This window comes from Herpailurus yagouaroundi, unplaced genomic scaffold (assembly GCF_014898765.1).
Source record: "Herpailurus yagouaroundi ecotype Mexico unplaced genomic scaffold, PumYag 184, whole genome shotgun sequence".
NCBI classification, from domain to species: Eukaryota; Metazoa; Chordata; class Mammalia; order Carnivora; family Felidae; genus Herpailurus; species Herpailurus yagouaroundi.
The window spans coordinates 1,483,319-1,506,044 of record NW_024412415.1 but is presented as its reverse complement, the minus strand read 5'-3'; the positions used below and the strand labels follow the sequence as shown (position 1 = coordinate 1,506,044).

General features: G+C 40.8%; 1 protein-coding gene across 6 annotated transcripts in view; it reads right to left on the bottom strand.

Annotated features, from left to right (window-relative positions):
* The window catches only part of FMN1 (formin 1), a 435,508-nt gene that overhangs the window by 179,016 nt on the left and 233,766 nt on the right, over nucleotides 1–22,726 (bottom strand). For all 6 annotated transcript variants that reach the window (XM_040492211.1, XM_040492210.1, XM_040492209.1 and 3 more), the window contains one exon: nucleotides 20,743–20,893. In XM_040492211.1, the coding sequence (XP_040348145.1) occupies nucleotides 20,743–20,893 (151 nt within the window). The remainder of the gene's footprint in view (nucleotides 1–20,742; nucleotides 20,894–22,726) is intronic.

The window sequence follows — 22,726 nt, the reverse complement described above, 5'->3', positions numbered from 1 at the left end:
GCTGATAATCTACTCCAGATACCTTCAAGTCAGAAATATAAATAGTATGGAGTCCAAACTGGCTGGAGAGCATCTTTTGAGATATGGGATATGGTGTAATAGGGAACCCTTTGGTTTAGAGAAACTAAACCTTTCATAACCAACTCCCCCCCACCATCACCAGATTACAAATTCTTATTTTATAAGTAATAGAAATCTAATTTAGAAGACAGAGTGAGACTTTCCCAAGAGAAGTACTATGAAGTGACACAAGATAATACACAAGGCCATGATGCATATTAGTCCATGGAGGCAGGCTTTATATGTAAATTAAAAAAAAAAAATTCAGGGGGCGCCTGGGTGGCTCAGTCGGTTGAGTGGCCGACTTCGGCTCAGGTCATGATCTCGCGGTCAGTGAGTTCGAGCCCCGCGTCGGGCTCTGTGCTGACAGCTCAGAGCCTGGAGCCTGTTTCCGATTCTGTGTCTCCCTCTCTCTGACCCTCCCCCATTCATGCTCTGTCTCTCTCTGTCTCAAAAATAAATAAACGTTAAAAAAATTTTGTTTTAAAATTCAGGGGATAAAGCAACTCACACAATCCCCTTTCATAGGTATGACTGTGCCATCCCTGCCATTTCTAGTGTGGCATTGACTGGAGATGGGATAGGTAAGCAACTCCTGCCCCCAGCTGATGTCAGGAGCAAGGGCCAGCTGGAGGGGAACAAGACCAGGCTTGGCAGTCATCTTGCTCTCTCTCCTCAGGGAGAGGGAGAGCTTCATTGGAAACATGCAATTGTTCCTTGGCAGGTGCTCAGGAAAGTAAGTGCTGACTCAGATTCGTTGTCCCTTCTTCTCCTGTGTTCCCCTCCCCCGGCCCCACCACTCTCTGGCATCGCAGCCTGAGGAGCTGGCTGGCTGGCTGGCTCCATGATGCCATATTATGAAGTGTCACCCGACTCGGTACAAACAAGCCCTCACTGCTCATGGTCAGCATGGCCAGGTATGCTTCTGGGTAGTGGCCTCTGTCAACTGGCTTGGTGATGCCATTAAAATAAGCTTTCCACACACAGCCTGATTATCTGTCCCACTAAATGTTTCAAGGAAAACTAAGCTTCACTGTTCTGTCAAACTGCTAGGTCTGAATCTCTTCCATGGCCTTATTTTTGGGGACACATAAAATTGCTCAGATGAAGTTTACTTTAAGGATTTAGGCTCCTCACCAAAACATGTGAAAAGGCGAACTGTCATCCTGTCTTGCGTCTGAGAACATATTTGGCATCCCATGCCCTGACTGATGAGACAGAAAAACCCTTTTATTGGTTTTCAGGCCACTGAATTCTGCTCACAAAGCAAATGGAGAGAAGACCACAGCAGGTGAAGGCTAAGGCTGGGACAGCGGTTGGAGGGGGGGCACCATGAGGTGGAGGTGGGTGGGAATATGGGCAGGAGATAATTCCAATGGCTTGAGAGTTTCTGTGTTGAAATGAAATCACATGCATTTTCCCATTGATCAGAGATTCAGAAGACAAAACGATCAAGAGACGTCAGTGCATTCATCAGTGTGCCCTGTCTTCAGGGTGGACCAAAGTACCATCACACAAAGGTACAGATGAGAAATGCCAATCAATGGTGTCTGAGAGCTCCAGGCCCCTTCAGGAGTGCTTGGGTGTAATGAACATGAAACAATTCTAAACTACTGATAGCTGGCCTGGTGAGAAGCAACCAGACAGAGGGCTGAAACCCTTTCTTCTACATGGCAGAAAGAAAACAGAAAACTGTGAAAAGATCCAACTTCTCATGAAACATAAAACAAAATCAAAACAAAACACAGGCCCAACTGTCTAAGACTCTGCCTTTTAAACTCAAGGGATGGGGGCACCTGGGTGGCTCAGTCAGTTGGGCATCCGACTTTGGCTCAGGTCATGATCTCATGACCCGTGCGTTCGAGCCCCATGTCAGGCTCTGTGCTGTGAGTTCGGAGCCTGGAGCCTGCTTTGGATTCTGTGTCTCCCTCTCTCTCTGCCCCTCCCCCACTCATGCTCTGTCTCTATCAAAAAATGAATAAACGTTAAAAAAAACTTTAAAAAAATAAACTCAAGGGATGAATGCTAAGCTACAGTGTTCAGACTGAGAGGAAAGAAGGACTCTCTGGGACAGACAATGCAGGAAAATTCAACTCCATGCCTTCAGGCAGCCTCCAGTCATCATTGCTCAACTTCTCCCAAGGCCAGAAACTTACTCTATTCATATAACTCAGCCTTTAACAGCTGGATGGAGAGTTTATTTACTCTCTGGTTTAGGAGGGATGGGAGTATAGTGGCTCACCATTCAAGATACACTAGAGACATGGTGCCACACGAGCTTTGAGTCACATTTTATCATTTTGTTTTGAATTTCTGTACTACAATCCTACTTTAAATTTCCATTCCAACAATCAATCTGCATGGCTATCAAAACTAGTAGACTAAATGTTCCTTCTCTTCCCCATCTCTCCCCATGGGACATAGCACTAAGGAGAAAAGTGAAAGCTTTCTATCAATTTTTCCTAAATGCATGGGATCCCATGGGATGGGGATCCTACATACCTCTACAACTGTAGGCAAAGCCTGCAATTGTCTACAGAAAGCTGTCTGTAGAAGACAATTAAGAATTTGTGGGATATCCTCTAGAAGTTTAGTACACATGTGAATTATGAGAGACCTCATTATAAATATAGACTTTATTTCACTAGGAAGGAGTTGGAATCTTTTTGGATCGAACCATATTTCTCCTACAAAAGATATGTTGAAGTCATAATCTACAATATCTCGGAACATGACCTTATTTGGAAATGGGGTCACTGCAGACGAAAGTAATAAAGATTAGGTCACACTGGAGTCAGATAGGCCCCTAATCCAATGTGGCTGGTGTCCTCATAAGAAGATGGCTATGATTTGGGGCGCCTGGGTGGCTCAGTCGGTTGAGTGGCCGACTTCAGCTCAGGTCATGATCTCGCAGTCCGTGAGTTCGAGCCCCGGGTCAGGCTCTGTGCTGATGGCTCAGAGCCTGGAGCCTGTTTCGGATTCTGTGTCTCCCTCTCTCTGACCCTCCCCTGTTCATGCTCTGTCTCTCTCTGTCTCAAAAATAAAATAAATGTTAAAAAAAAAATAAAAAAAAAAAAAAAAAAGGGGGCTATGTTTAAAAAAAAAAAAAAAGCTGAGGTGGGGGTGCCTGGGTGGCTCAGTTGGTTAAAGTATCTGACTCTTAGTTACCACTCAGTTCATGATCTCACGGTTTTGTGAGTTCAAGCCCCACATCAGGCTGGCTGACAGTGCGGGGCCTGCATGGGATTCTCTCTCTCCTTCTCTGCCCCTCCCCTTATTGTGCTCTCTCTAAAAGTAAATAAACTTAAAAAAAAAATATGGCCATGGGAAGACACAGAGGGAGAATACCAAGTGATGACAAAGGTAGAGAATGGAATTATATTGCTGCATGCCAAGGAATGCCACAGATTGCCAGCAACCAGAAGACAGGAAGATAGGAAGAGGAAAAGAAGGATTCCTCTACTGGTTTCAGAGGGAGGATGGCCCTTTCCAGTATCTTGGTTTCAGACTCCTAATCTCCAGAACTCTGAGACAATAGATTTGTGTTTTTAGCCACCCACTTGGTGGAGGTGGACCTAGGAAACCACTGCAGGCAGGGCTTGAGAGCCCTAGGTTTCTAGCAAGCTACTAGGTAAGGCTCATGCTGCTGCCTGAGTAGTCAGGTGATCTCAAATGAATGTATTATTTTTGTTCACGATCACTGGCACTTAAGCACAGTGCCATATATGACATATACGTATGTATGTGTTTACAGTCCCTGATTGCCAGTGGTTTTTTTGACCAACCAGCTAGAAATGTGCCCCTTTCTCCATCAGTCTCTTCAAGCTGTATGCTCAGTCAAGGATGACTGCTTTCTTACAGAAGGCCAAATTCCGTGAACACAGATGGCCATGCCAGCCTCCTAAGGATTCTAAATAACAAAGTTTGTAAGACCTTTGGACTCCCTGTCTTATCGATATTTCTCATTTAAGACCCTGAACCCACTCTCCTATATATTCTTGGTGACTCAAACAGGGCTTTTTCTCTCTCCACAGCTTAGAGTATTAGGCTTTTGAAAAGAACACGTGCTAATAATTACTCCAAGCTGGGTAGTGATGATGGGCAACAGAAATCTTATTATCTTCAATGTCATCATGTGTCTTTGATATGATAATCACTGCATTCAAGATATCAGAAATGATGGATGGCCTTTGATTCAGAGTGTACCGTGATGCAAATTACCTGGCTTTTTCCCACTCCTGCTCGGATGGTGAAGAGCTGGTAAGAGTGGGCACTCCTAGCTTCGGGGCCTCAAGCCACCAGGAGGCAAAATCTGTGGCAAAACTCAAAGAGGAACGCTCCCTTGCCTAAGGACACCTGAGGCTACTTCAGTTTTTCCTTTTATGTACACGCTTCACCTTAATGTGAATAGTCTTCATGTGCAGCCATTGCTGTCATGTACAGTATTTGCAACCTAAGTCATTCTACTCTGTTAACCTTCTGGACAATAATAGTGGACATAAGAACCACACGGCTTCTAGTAAGGTCGCGGAGTTCCTTCTATAAACATGAAATGAGGATTCCAGGAAATTTCAGCAAGAGAGGCAAGATGAAAGAGCACTGTGTATATGTATTTTTAAACTGCTATGAGATTCTGTCAGGGATTATGGTACATAACCCGGCATATTACCCCCAGTTAGTAGTCAGTCTTTAGCATTCTCCTCATGCTCACAGGGCACCCATCATAGAAAGTGAGCATATGCTATACTCTATCCTTCAGTCATCCATGTGAATGGAACAACACAGTGACCCAAAATATTTACTCACCATCATCCATGAAGAGTGAGCCCTCACCTCCATCCTGACTAGAGTCATCAGTGTATGTACCCTGAGGTCCTCTCCTATGGACAAGTCACCTTCTGATGGCACAAGTGCAACAAATACACAGTAGGTCATTTGCCCAAAGTCACCAGATGCCTGACTACTAGTCCAGGGTACTTTCCCTTGAAGTACATCTCATTCCTGCAAGGATACATCCCTCATCGTTCATTCATGTTGCAACAAGGCGATAGCCTCTAAAATGTGAAAATCAAAATGTGCTAGACTTTTAGGGTAGCAAAGGAAAGGTCTTTCACTTTCTTTTCTCCTATAAAGCCAACCCAAAATTATGGGAGTGAGTATCAAAAACAAAATCTACCTTCAGTGCAACTAGTAGACCCCATTCAATTCCAAAACAGAAAATGTGAAGGCAGAAGTAGTTCAAAGAGTGGTAAATTCCACGGAACAACGGAAGGACAAACCTAACTGTCTGCAGAGGAAGGGGGACCCTCACACATGCGCAAATGAGAGGGATCGTGTGCTTGGGAAGGCAAGGGTGAGGTGGGGAGCTAAAAATAAGGGGGTTATTTAAAAGTTGGTATACAGTGCAATTAGGTGCCAGATATATAACCTCACCTATGTGTTCAGGAAATAGAGTTTCCAGTGAAATTCAACCAGACAGATTTGGGATTCAAGAACATTAGGCAGAGCAGACCACGGGGATGAGGTCTTGTAGTGGAATGGAGTAATTATCAAAGTTCCACATCCTTTCTTACATTCTCTGTCAGAACGCTAGCAGTCAGGCTGACATACTACTCCCCAGCCCCAATCAGGTGCCTGGAGAAATTCCATCTGGAAAAACAGATCAGTGTAAAAGCAAAGACAAACTCCCAAATGAAATGACTGCTCTACAACTGTTTACCCCACCGTGAGACCCACCACTGAGCAAATCATGTCCATTTCTACTGAGCTTCCATCCAGGTTTGTCATGCCTCAGTTTTATACATGAAATAGCAGCCAAGATTACCAACTATTCGAGGAATCCTCTAACATGAAATACAGATGTCAGAAGCAAAAAATACTAAAAAAGGGACTGGGAAGATGGAGCAGAGGTAGTAAGCAAAAACAAACAGGTAAAGAAACTATAATTTATTAACTCAGAGAGTGAGAACTACTAATACTTTGGGGGGGAGGGTCTCTAGATTCCGCACAATTTTCCTCCAAAGGACACACTCTTCTGGTTTTATGTCTATTATTCCCTTGCTCTTATTTTTTCTAATAAAAATCATTTTGTCACAAATGTATAATCTCATAAACTTTGTAGGTTTTCATATTTTTGACCTTCAGACCAATGGGATCATTCATGACTTCTTCCACTCAACATCTTGCTTAGAAATCATCGATGTGGATGCGTGTAGCTATAACCTAACTCTTTTTCAAAGCTGGATGGTATTGTTATGGAAACTGACCTCAGTCCATTCATCTACTCTAATGAAAGTGTCATTTTCAGATTTTTCCTATTATAAACAAAGCTTTTACAAACATTCTCATAGGAGTCTCCTGGTACCAATGTGCAGAAGGAAGATTGAACAGAGGGTGTACACATGCTCACATGAGCTAGATAAAACCAAATTGCTTTCCAGGTAAATGGACCTGACCTTCCAATGAGCATAATGAGGATTCCTACCATTCCACACCCTCCCAATATCTCACAGTTAGACTTACTAATTTTTGCCAAGTTGGTGGGTCCAAAATGAGACTGCTGCATTTACTAGCTGCTGACTTGTTGATTACCTCTTCACATGTTTATTGACCATTCATTCCATGACAAGCCTCTTCATGTCTTTTGCCTATCTTTCTAATAATCGAAAGTCAACAACTTATCATTGATCGGTAAAAATTCTACATGTATTTTCAACAATACTTCTTCTTCAGTTATATATGTTATGAATGTCTTCCCCAAGCTTGTGGCTTATCTTTTCATATTCTTTGTGGTAACTTTTCATGAACAAGAGTTTTTTATTTTAAGGTACATCTTTCTTATGTGATTTATGTTTTTTGTGTCTTTTCCATGTGAGGTTAAAAGATATGCTCCTATATTCTTTTTTAAAAACTATTAACTTTTTCCTTTCATGTACTTGATACATCTGGAACTGGTTTGGATTCATGATGTGAGGGAGGGATCTATTTTATTTCTTTTGGGCCATATATTCAACATTTAAAGTATTTTTAATCGTCAATTTTACTCCCTGATCTGAGATACCACATTTATCATATATTATTTGCATATATACATAAATCGATCTTCCTCCTGAACCCTCAACTCTTTCCATTAATCTTTGTTTTGTTTTCTGTGCCAATTATTACATTTCATAAGTACCTTAGTACCCATTACTTTATTTTTCTTGATATGAGGTAGAGTAAGTATCCTCCCAATTTTTCTGTTTCAGATTGTTTATTTTTTAGAATTTTATGTTTCTTACTCCCTTGCTTTTTTTAAAAAATAGTTTTGCCACAAATGCACCTCAACTTTTCCTGTGTTTAACTGCAGATCAGTGGAATCACTTTTTGTGACTTTTTCACTAAACATCACATTTAAGGGTATTTTTGTAAGGTTATTTTTGAACATTAGCTCTTCCACACAAATTTTTAGAATAAGCTTATCAGATTCCAAATAATCCTATTTAGATTTTGATTGGAATTACTTTGAAACTAGAAATCATTTTGGTGTTAACTGACATCTTTATAATATTGGTTTTATCATTCATAAAGAGAAGATCTCTCCTTTCATTTAGGTTAACTTTATTTATTTTTTTTATTTAAAAAAAAATTTTTTTTTCAACGTTTATTTATTTTTGGGACAGAGAGAGACAGAGCATGAACGGGGGAGGGGCAGGAGAGAGGGAGACACAGAATCGGAAACAGGCTCTGAGCCATCAGCTCAGAGCCTGACGTGGGGCTCGAACTCACGGACCGCGAGATCGTGACCTGGTTGAAGTCGGACGCTTAACCGACTGCGCCACCCAGGCGCCCCTAGGTTAACTTTAATGCTTTCAATATAGTAATTTTTATTCATTGCTTGTCTGATAGTGCCATCAAGACTATATACGAGCTTATCTTCTACTTCTCTAAAGTATTTTGTGTAAGAAGAAAATGTTTGTTGTAATCAAACCACCTGGTCTTTGTGGGAAGATTTTACACTATCAATCCAATTTCCTTACTAGTTATAGTCATTCAGGTGTTCTGTTTCTTCTTGACTCTGTTTTGGTAATTCATATTTTTCTAGGAAGTCGTTTCTTTCATGTTCTTTAATTGCCAAAAGTTTGCTCATGCTATTCTCTTACATCTTATATATTTCTATCGCATCTTGTAGTTATATTCGCTTTTACTTTCCCAATATTTTTATGTTTGTTTTCTCAATCTTGCCAAAAGTGTGTGGATTTTATTATTGTTTTCAAACAACTTTTAACTTTATTGATTTTCTGTACTGTGTTTTCTTTTTTTTTCTTTTTTTTTTTTTAATTTTTTTTCAACGTTTTTTATTTATTTTTGGGACAGAGAGAGACAGAGCATGAACGGGGGAGGGGCAGAGAGAGAGGGAGACACAGAATCGGAAACAGGCTCCAGGCTCCGAGCCATCAGCCCAGAGCCTGACCCGGGTCTCGAACTCACGGACCGCGAGATCGTGACCTGGCTGAAGTAGGACGCTTAACCGACTGCGCCACCCAGGCGCCCCTGTACTGTGTTTTAAAACTTTAGGGGAGCCTGGGTTGCTTAGTTGCTTAAGTGTCTGACTCTTGATTTTGGCTGAGGTCATGATGTCATGGTTTGTGAGACTGAGCTCCAAGTCGATCCCCGTGTCACTGCAGAGCCTGCTAGGGATTCTCTCTCTCTGCTCACTTGTGCTCTCTCTCAAAATAAATGAACATTTAAAAAAATAATATAAAATTGCTTTTAAATTCCCATTCTCGCCTCTTAAAATATAGTATTTGGTTGAAGCATATCAAATTGTAGTATTTGATTATATTTGACCTCAAAAAATGGCTTTTCCGTCACTTAACCTAATATTTGCTTTTAATTTCTTGTTTTTTTTTCCTAGCTATTAATTTTGGAAGCTAACTTATTTTTCAGCTTTTTCTTTCCTAATATAAGCACTCATGACCATATATTTTAGCTACATCCTAGGAGTGTTGATAACACATATTTTTATTTTTTGAGTTAAAGTGTTTTCTGAGTCCCATTATAACTTCTTCTTGATCCATGAATTATTTACAGGTATGAATATAAATTTTAAAAGGCAAGGAGTTCTTTGTTATTGACATATTGAAGTCATCTGCCTGTTGATTTATAATTTCAACTTGATCAGAGGATGTGCCCATATGAAAAGCTGCTTGAAATTTATTGATATTTGCAAGACCTTTTCATTTTTTAAAGTCTTTTAATTCTGCTTAACTCTTAAAATTATATCCATATATTATGCCGGTGAAAATTAATAAATGATTCAGCCTATTTCATTAATATGGACGCCAACCTAAAATATCATACTTTGAGTTCCCTCATCACCTAAATCAGCCATTCTAGACGTGTTTATATTTATTTGTAGCTTACCATGTTCTGAAAGGATTCAAGGAGGCCCTGCCAACAGCTGGCGCACTTAAAATTGTACCACAAACACAGATTATCATGAAAGCCAAATAAAAATAGTACTAGAAAACGGAGACAAATTTTAGACTTTTTTGTTCTATTACACTGCTTTCTCTTGGCACACCTTGAGGACATTCATCTTAGAGCATCCAGCTTAAATTCATTTTTTTTTTAATTACATACCTGTGCCCCCAGTAGGACACACAAAGAAAGGATAGAGTAAAACGGACCTCCTGTAGCTTTCTGGGGGCTCAGAAGCCATCACTGAATGAGAAGCGGGGCCTCTCGTTGAATCCAACTTTCTGTTTTCCTTCAGTGGTGACACTGTTCTTATTCCTACTCCTGATGGTAATGGTGACGGTGGTGATAGCGAGGAGGGAGTAGCAAGCATCTGTGCATCAGGCACAAAGCTAAACACAGAGATTATTTTAATTCTCACAATCACCCTTTGAAGTAGGTATTGTGATTATTCTCACTTCACAGAAGAGGAAACTGTCCAAAGGAGCCTAAGATGAAGGGACTTGCCCCATGAATAAAGTGATGACTTAGAAAGAAACCCATGTTGAACCACTCCATTACCACTTTCCATACTCAGACTAGCTGTGGCTCTCGGTTCAGGGTGTGCTGGAGGAAGCAGCCGGTCAGGGGCCAGGAGATCAGGCTCCTACGACAGCCTTGTCCCTGGCTTCCTGGTGGCTGGGGGGCAAACACCAAGATCTCAGCTGAGAGGACTCACAGGCCAGTGCAGGGGGGTTTTACCAATCTCCTTCCACATGTACCTTTAGTCTCAGACGCCTACCCCTTCCTTTGGTGGCAAATGAATGGCTGCCGTCCTTGAGGGCTGAGTTGTCAGACATCTCCACACACCAAGAGAATACATTATAGACAACAAAGATGTCACATGGTCCAGTTTCTCCAAGATCTTACTAATCAGTCTAAACATCCTATGCTTTGGACATTCTGTTGCTACATTCTGAATCACATTCTAAGCAACCATTGCAATGTCTCATTTTTTCCATTAGTAAGATGATTATAGTACAGAGTGATCCATAATGAGCCCCAGCTCAAGGAATGTGGCTTTCAGTTGGCTACATTTTAAATAAATCTTTCTTTGTTAATTAATGCACCTTATCCCAGTGTTGTAAGTAACATTTATGTTCCTAAACTGGGCAGGGTAAAAGAGAACCACACCCAGAGTGGAGGATCCAAAATCCTCAAAATCAACATGAATGCAACAACCATCTGAAAGCAAAGTTTTAAAGTTAGTTTTTGTGCTTGCTGTAAACTAAGGAAGTTGTGCTAGAGTCTACAAGAGAGTAAAAAGTGATGTGATAATTAGGTCATGAATTAACCCCCTGGAACTTGCAGCTCTAAATTATTTTTAAAGACCCCCTTCTCACCTCCTAGGATATTTTGCACATGCAAAATGCCTAATTGACTAATAAGGTACCTAGCATAAAAGCTAATTAATGAAAATGAAAACACTAAAACTCAGGTTATTTAGTAACCAGAGCCTGGAGCCAGATCCCAATTAAACCACTCTTGGGTGGAGGAAGGGCTCGAAATACCCAATAGGTTCCATCTGGCTATTTCAGTGGGTCAACCTAGAGCCTCATGTTCTTTCCAAATCAGCCTTTCCACTCTCTCCTTTCCATTGCAGTGAGGAGCTAAGGACAGTCCTCCTCACACAGCACTGGGGACTCCCAGGCTCTCCCACTCACATGTAAGGGGCTTGGCAGCTAAGGAAGCCAGCTGGAAGCTAGCATGATTCACTAGCTCTTCTCAGCCCAATCCCTTTTGTCATTCATTCCACCAAAGGGGCCCCTAACCTTCCAATCTCATTTGTACCCCACCCAGGAGATCTGATAATGGTCCTGGCAGAGCTGTGGCTTTTCATAACTTCTGGCAGGGGCCTCGCTGACCCATAACATGGCTACACACATGATTTCTTCTCATACTGTCTTTGTAAATTGACCATGGCTAACCTTGCTGCCCTAATCAGATCAATCAGAATAACATTTCTTTAGCTGCTGCACGCTGGCAACCTCCCGGGCTGAGGCGTGACTCAGAGTCAGGCTCAGATACCGAAGGCAAAGGCGGGTTTTTGAGTTTCTAGTGGTCTCAGGTTTCCTTTGCTTTTATCACAGTTGGTGAGCTTTGTAAGGCCCTGTGTTTACAGCCATGCAAATTAGCCTCAGCTGGAGAGAAATCAGGTCAGGCCTAACTGAAATCAAGCTCTGGGCCAGAAGGTATTTTATCAAAAATTGAAAGTGGGGCCTTGGTAGTGGGGTCAAGGCAGACTGTCCTGAGAAACACATGGACAGCTTTGTCCAGTGGAACCTGAAGGCATGGCTTGGCCTCTGGACCCTGGAAACTCAGAGAGACCGAGAAGGGCCTAATGGCAAAGGGCTGCACCAGCCAATGGGGGCTGGCCAACTTGACCAATGGCTGGTGCTGCCAGATGCATTTTTGGTTAAGTAGAGACAAGGGTGAGAAGGGACGCATGGCATCTCTGAAGGAGGAAAATTGTGGTGTGAGGTTGGTTTGCCTTTTATCCCGTGTTACTCACTGATGAAGGGCCGAATGTGCAGTTTCTTTCTACTCACATACTTGTAGACACTCAGTTTTATGATGTGTGTGGGAAGGTGTCCGCACACAGATGATCTGATATTTTGCATCTTTAAAGCACCTTTAAATTTTTAATGTTTTCATTTATTTTTGAAGGAGAGAGAGAGAGAGAGAGAGAGCGAGAGCGCGCGAGAGCATGAGCGGGGGAGAAGCAGAGAGAGAGGGAGACAGAGAATCTGAAGCAGGCTCCAGGCTCTGAGCTGTCAGCACAGAGCCTGATGCGGGGCTCGAACTCACGAACTGTGAGATCATGACCTGAGCTGAAGTCGGACGCTTAACCGACTGAGCCACCCAGGCACCCCTGGAAAGCACCTTTAAAAACGTACCCTGCGGGTGCCCTGACAGTTACAGAAACTAAAGCCAGAAAGGTTACGTGACTGGACACACAGCTACTACGAACTACTCACCTTTAAGACAAGATCTCTGGTGCCTTTCCATGGCCATCCTGCCCATCATATTCCCTTGTCCTTCAATTCCCCAAGGACATACAGAAACTTGCTTTATTTTAGGAGCTATTGACAATCATTCCATGAGCTCCTGCACATCTGTGATTCCTACAATGTGCCATGATGGTGTCAAGCAGCTCTATCTATCAGATAGTGCCTGGGTCTGAGCACAGAGATGTTGGTTCCCGTCTAATTGTCTTGTCTATCTTCTCATAGGTAAAATGAAAGTTGGTGGGCCTTGAGTGTTCCTATTTGTAAAGTGGAAGTGAAGTAATGACCACATCGTTGTAATTCATCAAATTAAAGTTTGCATCTTTTGACAGATGAGACCTGAAACCCAGAGAATTTAAAGAGGTTTCCCAAAATTCAGTAGTTGGTTGAGGTCAGAGCCAGAAGTACAACGCAGGTCTATGGACATGAAAGCCGGTGCTTCTTTCACTAAACAATGACCAGGGAATAAAATTTAGCCTTCTGCAAGTGAACTTGAAGTCAGGACTTGTAGTTAAATTTAGACCAACAGACCATTTGTCAAATAATTAAGACCACAAGCTCTGGGGTTCTTGTTAAATTCATTTCCTTACCACTTAAGGGTTGTGAGAGGCTGGACAAGTTATGTAACCCCTCTAGGCTGAAGCTTCCTCACCTACAAAATGGGAATAATAGTAGTAACCATTTTACTGGGTTCTTGTTATTCTTAAAGAAGTTAATACATGCCAAGTCCTTAACCAAAAACCACTTACTTAGCATTAACTATTATCATCACTACTGAAATCTTTGTCATCTTCACTTGATAGACATTACATAAATGCAAGGAATTATTAAGACTGATTTCTGTCCATATTAAGCATGAACCTGTGAGAACACATGTATGCACAGTGTATACTGGAGATGTGTGCACTTTGCAAAGCATTTACGAGTTTAGTTGAGAAAGCATCCAGTGACCTGGTTTTGTGACTTAAGTACACACACAAGGTCTTTGCCTGTTCTGGCGATAGCCTCACATCCTTCTAGCTCCAAAGTGGAGGCCAGAGGAGTCACTGCATTGGCATTCAGCCTTAAATTGCTGTCTACCCCAACCCATGTCACAGTCTCAGAAAAGGGCCCGAATTAAGCATAAATGAATGAGGTCCAGAAAAATATATGTAAGAATTCAAAAAACTTTCTTCAACCAGGAGGAAGGATAGATACTTTAAAAAGTATAAATGGGGCACCTGAATGGCTCACTTGGTTAAGCGTCCAACTTTTGGTTTTGGCTCACGTCCTGATCTCATGAGTTGTGAGTTGGAGCCCCTCGTCAGGTCTCCCTGCTGGCAGTGGAAAGCCTGCTTGGGAGTCTCTCTCTGCCTCTCTCTGCTCCTCCCCACCCCTCCCCCCCAAATAAACAAACATTAAAAATATATATACATAGAACGATTCTCTCATAGCCTATCTTGTAATATCTAATCATGTTTTTCTTTTTCAAAACAAAATCTTTATTCAAATAAATCTTCACTCCCTTTAGATATGGAAGATTTAAGAAGCTGTGTGTGTGTGAGTGTGTGTGTGTGTGAGTGTGTATATGAGTGTGTGTGTGAGTGTGTATATGAGTGTGCGTGTGCGTGTGTGTGAGTGTGTGTTGTGGAGGTGATTCCAGGATCAGTTACAAAAGGGCTAAGTCTGATACTTCATGCATTTTTATACTGCAATCATTCATTCTAAACACGGGAACTATGTCAAAGAATAACTTGTATTCTGCTAATACCTACAAGCCTTCCTAATATGGACTTGGCTCCCAATACTTGTCACCTTATCGTGTGGATAATTTGCTCTCATGGTCCACAATGAAGAGATTTAACACGACTCAGGAGGGTGCTGAGGGGCCGTTACTCTCTTGCAACTTCCCCTTCTCCCTGTTCTAAGAAGCGAATTTAACGTTGTATCTTGGCATTCTAAGATGCCCTCTTGTGGTTGGGAGAGGTAATGACCATCTTAAGGATACTACAGCTGGCTTGAGGTACAAGTCCAGATTGTTACTGTTTTAACAGCCAACAGAGAAATATAGTTGAACTCCAAGAATAATATTCAGATTTAACATTCTGAAAGAATCATTGATATCCATACTTGACAAGCTCTAGCCACCTTTCATATATATACATATGTAAATAAAGTAAAAGTACAACTTAACTTTTTGGGCCACCTTATTTCCAAATAAAATTTGCAAGGCAGAACGAGTGCCTGTCATGGAACAGAAGCTCCTGTTTGCTTTTGGTAGATCTGGCCAGTCAGCGGCCGTTAAGCTGAAGAACAGGAAAGCCCTTATCATTCTAGCTATCACTCAAGGAATCTGGACATAGCACCACCTCAAGATCATATATTGGTGCAATCAACACGCGGGCAAGTTATTTCACTCATTTCTATGTATGATAACCCCTAACCTCACTGCTCATTTTTCAAACACATGAGAAATATAAAGGGGTTGGCAAATCATCCCCACTCCTGGGGGAAGAATCATGCACGTACCTTACTGAGGCAGCCCAGAGAAATTATCTCTGTATACAAAAGCTGAAATTATATAAACTTGGAAGGCAACAGGTTATGAAAACCCTATAAATTTATGTTCAGACGTCCAAACAATGTTCTCCTTCCACTCTTCTCCCCTCCCTGCCAAACTGAGACACCAAGTCTGGGAGTTGAGAATTACAGCTATGATCCTCGCCAAAGTGACCAAATTACAACTGAAGGCTCTTGGCTCCAGGAAGTTTCAACAGACTAGTGTCTGCTGAACCATCACCACCCCTCTCCAGCTGCCCTCCCCCACCCCAAAGTGCTTAGGGAATAGCCTTTATCTCATTAATTCTTAAGATGTATCTATGAAAAAGGCAGAGGGAAAGGAATGATTTTATGTAACTTACAGAGGAGGGAACAAGCGAGAGATTATTTATAATCCAAAGTGAGATCGTGGCATTTCGAGACAGGAAGAACAGTGACAGGTCATGCTGATTTCTGTGAGTTGTAGGGCGAGTTTAGGAAGCAATTGGAAAGTGCACCAGAGCAGCCACTTCCCCAACAGGTACCAGGAGGACGCCTCGCAGACAATAAAGGCAGATTCCTGGCTCTGTGTCAAGGTGCCGAGCTACCTTTCCCAGGAACAAATGTACTTAGAGACCGTAGAAGTATGGCATATTGACAGGGGAAATTCTGTTCTACAGTGCAAACGACTACCTAAACCAATGTAAGATGAACTCCCAGATGTCTGCATGTGTCATTAAGGGAAGTTGTAGAATTGTATGAATCCTGAAAGACAGGAATGGTCTAGAGATTACCATTTGCAAGTAGTTTCAGGAATGGACACACTAATGTTTTAAGACTCCTCAACAACCTTGGGAATGAATGACGTTCAAGAATTTCTTCATAAAACGTTCCCATTAGTCCATAAACTAAGACGATTAATACACATTTCTAGGAAATAAAGTACTTTCATAAGCATGATTTCATTTCATCCTCATAACAAGCCTGTAAAGAGTTGCTATTCCCCATTTTATAGAAAAGGAAACTATGGGAAAGTGAAATGATGTGCACAGAGGTTATCAGGGACCAAAAAAAAAAAAAAAAAAAGGAGCTGGTACTGAGTGTTGGTGGTGCTGACAGGAGCTGATGTTTGCAGCTTCCGTTCTCAGTTTGGTGACTGCCATGTCAAAGTGGCAGAATGGTCTGGTGTCACAAATGAGGATGGCACATGCCTGAGTACGTAATACAAATCTGTGTTAGTATTACAGCTAATATTTATTTATTTCACATTTTCATTCATTCTTGAGAGACAGAGAGACAGAGCACAAGAGGGGAAGAGGCAGAGAGACAGGAGACACAGAATCTGAAGCAGATTCCAGGCTCTGAGTTGTCAGCACAGAGCCTGACTCGGGGCTCGAACCCAGGAACTGCAAGATCATGACCCCAGCCGAAGTCAGACACTTAACCAACTGAGCCATCCAGGGGGCCCCTACAGCTAATATTTAAAATAGTTGGTAGAGTCAAAGGAGAACAGCTCTAAATCTATATATATACTGTTGTTGGAGTGATACCTAAAGCCTCTTTTTATTCTAAGATTTAGCTTCCTATTAGAAGATGGACTTTGAAAAAAGAAAAAACTTGGGATGATTTCACAATGTAGGAAATACTTTGGATTTGCCCAAGTGTGCCTGTATTTGTTGATTTTAATAATGGCCATTCTCATTTATAGATGTCGGCTCATTCATCCCAATAAAATATGTGACCATCGCCAATGGGGCAAATTCATGTTTAAATTAAGGGGAAATGAAGGCACATCCTGAGGCTCTTGTACATCCTCTCAAGTGTCTGTCACTATTAACATCTTTCCAGTTACAAGTGCGCAAACCCTCGAAGTCACATCATCTTCCCAGGTCTCAGTTTCTCGAGTGCCAAATGAGGGTACTGAATTCGGTGGCTGGGAAGGTGCCTTCTAGTTTTCAGATTAGAAGATATTACAGAACGGGATCCCTGCCCCACTGAAGAGTGTATGTATCTGTTTACTGACAGCCACCACTGGCGATGGGAACTTCAAATGCTCCTAGAGAAGGAGAAATAGAAACCAGTATCTGAGTTGGAGTTCAGTGGAATCTTAACAGTTCTGACAGTTCTTTCTGAACAAGGAATGCAGCCCGCACAGAGGAAGGAAGACCAGCTCCACTTAAGAGGTATTCACATAAAGGTCTCCATGCTGGCTGAGCCCCTACAGCCAAGATTCAGAATGCTGGAGTTTTAAATCGCCAACATACGCTCCACTCCAATCACTATAAACAAGACCGATTTGGCCAGGGTTCTTCCTGGTCATCTTGTGTGGGAATCATGCTGTGGTTAAGCTGATGAAGTTGGCCTCTGATGCTGAAACTCCCCAGCTGCTCAAAAACTCTGTAATTTACTTTCACTTTCATTTTAAGAGAAACAAACAAACAAATAAAAAACCTGGCTCTTAGAGGAGACCAAGGAATCCGTCTTGATGTGTGAAATCTGACCACGGGCACGGAGAGAAGGCTCGTAAGGGACAGGCTTAGAGCTTTTGGCATTGACTCAGTTCATTTTTTTAGTTTAAAACTTAAAATCTCAGCCCTAATGTAAGTTACAAGCTCACTGAAAACTCCAACCAGTCTCAGGACCAGAACGCCCAGTAGATGTACATGTCTGCCTCTACCTCAAGAGAAATGTGAAGACTATATATGTACACAGATTCTACAGGATGCTGGCAACCTTGCTGCTCAGAAAGATTAAAGAGTTCAAATGAAGGGTATTTTCCCCCTCAGACAGGGAAGCAAAGTAAACATATCAAGTACTAACTGCCTTAGTGGAAATCCTCTGTTGAATAGGCAAACAATTATGAGATAAGAAATAAGAATAAACAACCAACTGCTTTGATGTTTCAAAAAAACAAATTCTTTGATGTTTTAAAAATACTCATTTGCCAAAACAAAAATAATTAGCTTTATGAGTAAACAACATGTTACCAAGCATCCAGAGGGAGAAACAAAGGGGTAATACCAATCCAAGAAGAAAGAGAGGACAAAAGTAAGTTTAATATGATATTGTGTAAGAAAACATTCAGTGGAGTTCCTGGTTAGCCAGAAGAGGCTCCCTGGAAGAGGTAAATCTAGGCTAGCTTTGGAATACAGACATTCTTCTTTGGCTTTTCATACAGAAGCAGTAGTCTTCTGTGTCTATAGATGGTATTTAATAAACCAGCTGGCCCTTAAAGCACATTTATCTCTATCTTGTATGAATCTCACTGCATGCGGATACATGATATGTATACATATATATACTATACATATAGTACTATGTACATATAGTACTATGTACATATGTATAGTATATATATGTATATATATATCATGTATTCACATGCAGTGAGAGTATATAGTATATATACTATATATACTAGTATATATACATACATATATATACATACTAGTGTATATATATAGTGTATATATATATACATGTATATGTATATATATACATGTATAGTGTATATATATATATATGTGATATGTATATATACATATACATATCATGTATTCGCATGCAGTGAGATTCATACAAGATAGAAATAAATGTGCTTTAAGGGCCAGCTGGTTTATTAAACACCATCCATAGACACAGAAGACTACTGCTTCTGTATATATATGTATATATATGTATATACATGTACTATATACTATATATAGTATATATGCATAATATATATAGTATATAATATATATATTAGTTGACTCCTTACCAGTAACTGATAGTTTTATTAGAAAAATTCGAATTGTTTCATGCAATATGTCCTCTTAAAAGAGTTGAGCTGATATTTAGTTATTTTTAGCATCACATTTTTATTATTTTTTTAAGTTTATTTATTTATTGTGAGAGAGAGAGAGACGGGGGAGGGAGGAGCACACGTGAGTTGGGGAGGGGGAGAGAGAGGAAGAGAGAAAGAATCCCAAGCAGGTTACGCATTGTCAGCACAGAGCCCAACGTGGGGCTCAAACTCAGGAACTATGAGATCATGACCTGAGCCAAAACCAAGAGCTAGACTTAACTAACTGAGCCACCCAGGCTTCCCGGTGTCACATTTTTCTCATGAAAACATAGTTGCAATGAATCTGACAGGTGAAAGACTTTGATCATGATTTTCATTCGTACCTCAAGTCAGTGGGAGAACCTGATCTGATTAACAGAAAACTGGACTCGGGTTTTGGTCCTATTTTCCCCTATAAGGCACACTGATTTCATAATCATAATATTACTTGAGATAGGAACTGATGGATGAAGCCTGTTATATAATTTAACAATAAAGCGTTGATGATAACATCATTCATTATTACACTTTTCAAAACATTTCCTTCAAAATCTCTTCAATTCAATTTCACAACATCCTGGTGGGTCAGGTACACTCAGATATTGTTAATCTTGTTTTAGAGAAAAGGAAAAAATATGGCCTAGAGAATACAGATGAGCAGCCCAGACTCACAGAGCAAATCAATAGCAGAGCCACAGGTGAACTATACTTTTTCCCCAGCACAAGCTATGCTATCATCAAAATGCTAACGCCGAGAGATCACAGCAGTGACTTCAACAGTAACGTGACGAGAGTAGCCGTCATTTGTTGGGGGCTGACTGTGTCAGGAACTGTGCTGAGCAGGACATATCAATTACCTCATTTAATAACTACTTACAATAACACTGTGAGTAGTCATTACCTCATGTCGCAGGGAGGGGATGGGGCAAAGAGAGGAAGAACTTTGAGGCAGGTTACACAGCTGGCACATGGCTCAGCTGCGATTCAACTTCACATCTGCCTGATGGCGTGGGGAATCTTGAACTTGCTCTCTGTTGTAAGGCTGGCGGCCTCTGACTTCAAGTCCCCAGGTCATTGCTCAGAAGTCAACTTATCCAGGAGAACTATTCTGAGCACTCCACTTAAAACTGCAGCCCCGTCCCAACCGTGCCCAAATCCATCTTCCGTACCCTGCTCTATCACATGGTTCAATGTTTTGTTTGTAATGCTGATTGTTAATATAAGTGCCACAGGCCAAGGTTCTTTGGGGTTTTCTCACCAAAGCATCCCAGATGCTCAGACCGTGCTATCCGATAAAACTTTTCATAATGACAACTTTTTAAATCTGTGCTATATGGTAGCCGCTAACCATAAAAACAAAACTGAAAAGTGGCAAGTGACAATGAAGGCCTGAATTTTTAATTTTATCCAACTGTATTAAATTTAAACAGCCACATGTGCTTAATGGCTACCACACTGGACCACATGGGCCTAAAGCAAAACATGGCATAAATACACTCCGAATAAACATTCGCTAGATGAACGAAATTATACATAAGTGAATGAGTAAAACATTTTCCATAGAACATGCATACTAGTTTCACTAAGTGCAAATTAAATTTTGTATTTTTTTCAACAGAATAGTTGGAAAAAAGTCCAGATTATTAAGAAAATAGTTTGAAAATTCGGGTATGCCTGCAAGAATAAGCACAGATTTCTCAAACTACTGACTTCTTTTCGTCATCAGTGACTTAAAAGTTTCCAAAGCTTCCAATCAGTGACTTAAAAGCATTCCAATTCAATAATGAATTCCCATGTATGACAAAAAATACAATTACTATAGTCACCCAATACCTTTTTGACCTTGTTCTTTTTCTCATAGGTCTCTGACAGAGGCTTTTTCTTCTGCTGAGTTGTGTCTTTGGAGAATAAATACTCAAATTCACTAGTATCCCGAATATCAGGTTCTTCTAAGGAATCCCATAAGGTTGGTGTAGCATTTTGGCTTAAAAGAAAAAAATGACAAGTTAAATATTAGAATCAAAACAGATGAGAATAGAATATAGTAAAATCTCTAATTCACTTTATGACTCACTATTAAAAATATGTGTGTGTGTATATACATATGTGTGTGTATGTATATATATCCTAATAAAGCTGGAAAAAAGATTTTTGTGCTATATCTTTTTTTTTTTAAGTCAAAATATACTATAGAACATTGAAGCCAACACACATTTCTAAAACTGAATGATCATTAGATGCAATCAAAAAGAAAGAGATCTAGAGAAAACATGCAGGACCAGAAATCCTGGGATTCACATAATCGAGGCCATGTAAGCTGTTTCTCCCTCAGTCTGTGGCATTTCCATGATAGGTAAAAAACAGGCATCACGTACACGCTAAAAAGATAACCAATTCTGGGACATTCGTGGGATAATTCTTGTTTTTATTATTTTTTTAGAGAGTGAGCAAGTAAGCGAGAGGGGGAGAGGGAGAGAAAGAGAAAGGCACTGGGCCCAGCATAAAGCCCAAAGAAGGGCTCGATCCCATGATGTTGGCATCATGACCTGAGCCGAAATCAAGAGTCGGATGCTCAACTGAGCCATCTAGGCACCCCATTAATGGGATAATTCTTAATAACAATTCTTAAACAGAATAAAATTCTTCACCTTTTCCTAAGTTAAGATTTACCTTCTTGTTGGACTTCTAATACTTTTAAAAGTGATTTTTAGGATTAGCTTGGGTCAACTCAGGGCAGGACCCATAATTTGTGAACAGACTGAGCTCATTTAGAAGTACTTGATTTATAATACTCCTCCCCAACAACAGTATTAACAATGAAAACAAACCAAAAAACTCCACTGAACCAGTCCGCACAGGGATTTCAACTAAAGTAGCCATGGGGAGGCTGTGCTTTTGTTTTTGTTTTTTGGTGTTTTTTGGTTTTTTTTTTTTTTTTTTTTTTGGTTTGTTTGGGTTTTTTTGGTTTTTTTTTTTTTTTGTCATCAAAAAAACAGGGGCACCCTGGTTTTGAAACAAAGAAAGGGAAGAAGCTATGGAAAATCAGGTATAGAAAAACTGCCTCTGAGAGTGGGCTCAGAGAGGTTACCATCCAGGCTTCTTTTAGTCAGAACACATTTTCCCCCAAATGTCTACTTTCTTATTTTTAAACACATTTAATACCCATGGACAAACATAATATTTCATCTACACATTGGTTTTCAAATGTAAGTATGTAGTATGATCCAGAATATTTTTAAGTACTTACCCCCTTGTTTTAACATGTATTTTCTCCATCACTGAAAACTAAAAGAACTCTTACTACATGGGATGGTCCACACAATTTTTTGATCCTAAAAGGCAATTTTCATCATGTTCAAAACAGGTGGGAAGATGGACTTCTCAGACCTGGGTGTTCACATTTTGCTATATGTCTGCCTTTCCCATGAAATATGAACATCTTGATCTGTCCAGATTCACTTCTCTCCACTTCTTTTATTATAATTTTTCTAATATAATATTTGAGCCATTTAAGAGTATATGTGTGACATGTACAACATATAAGAGTGTAGTGAATACCTGTGAAATCATCACCCAAGAGCTAGAAATTTCCAGTCAAGTACATCCATCCATGTGCTCCTGTCCTCCCCCACTCACTTAACTCCCATTTGAACAGGAACACCATTAATTTCAAGGGTTAATCTCAGCTGCACTACGGAAGGGGGTCTCGATGACAGAAAAGAGCCAAGGGATTTTGGAGCATGCAGCCTGTTAAGGGCTCCTGGTCTGGGCCTCAGGGAGGTTCTCGGAAGCTGAGGAGAGGGTGTGCAGAGAGAGA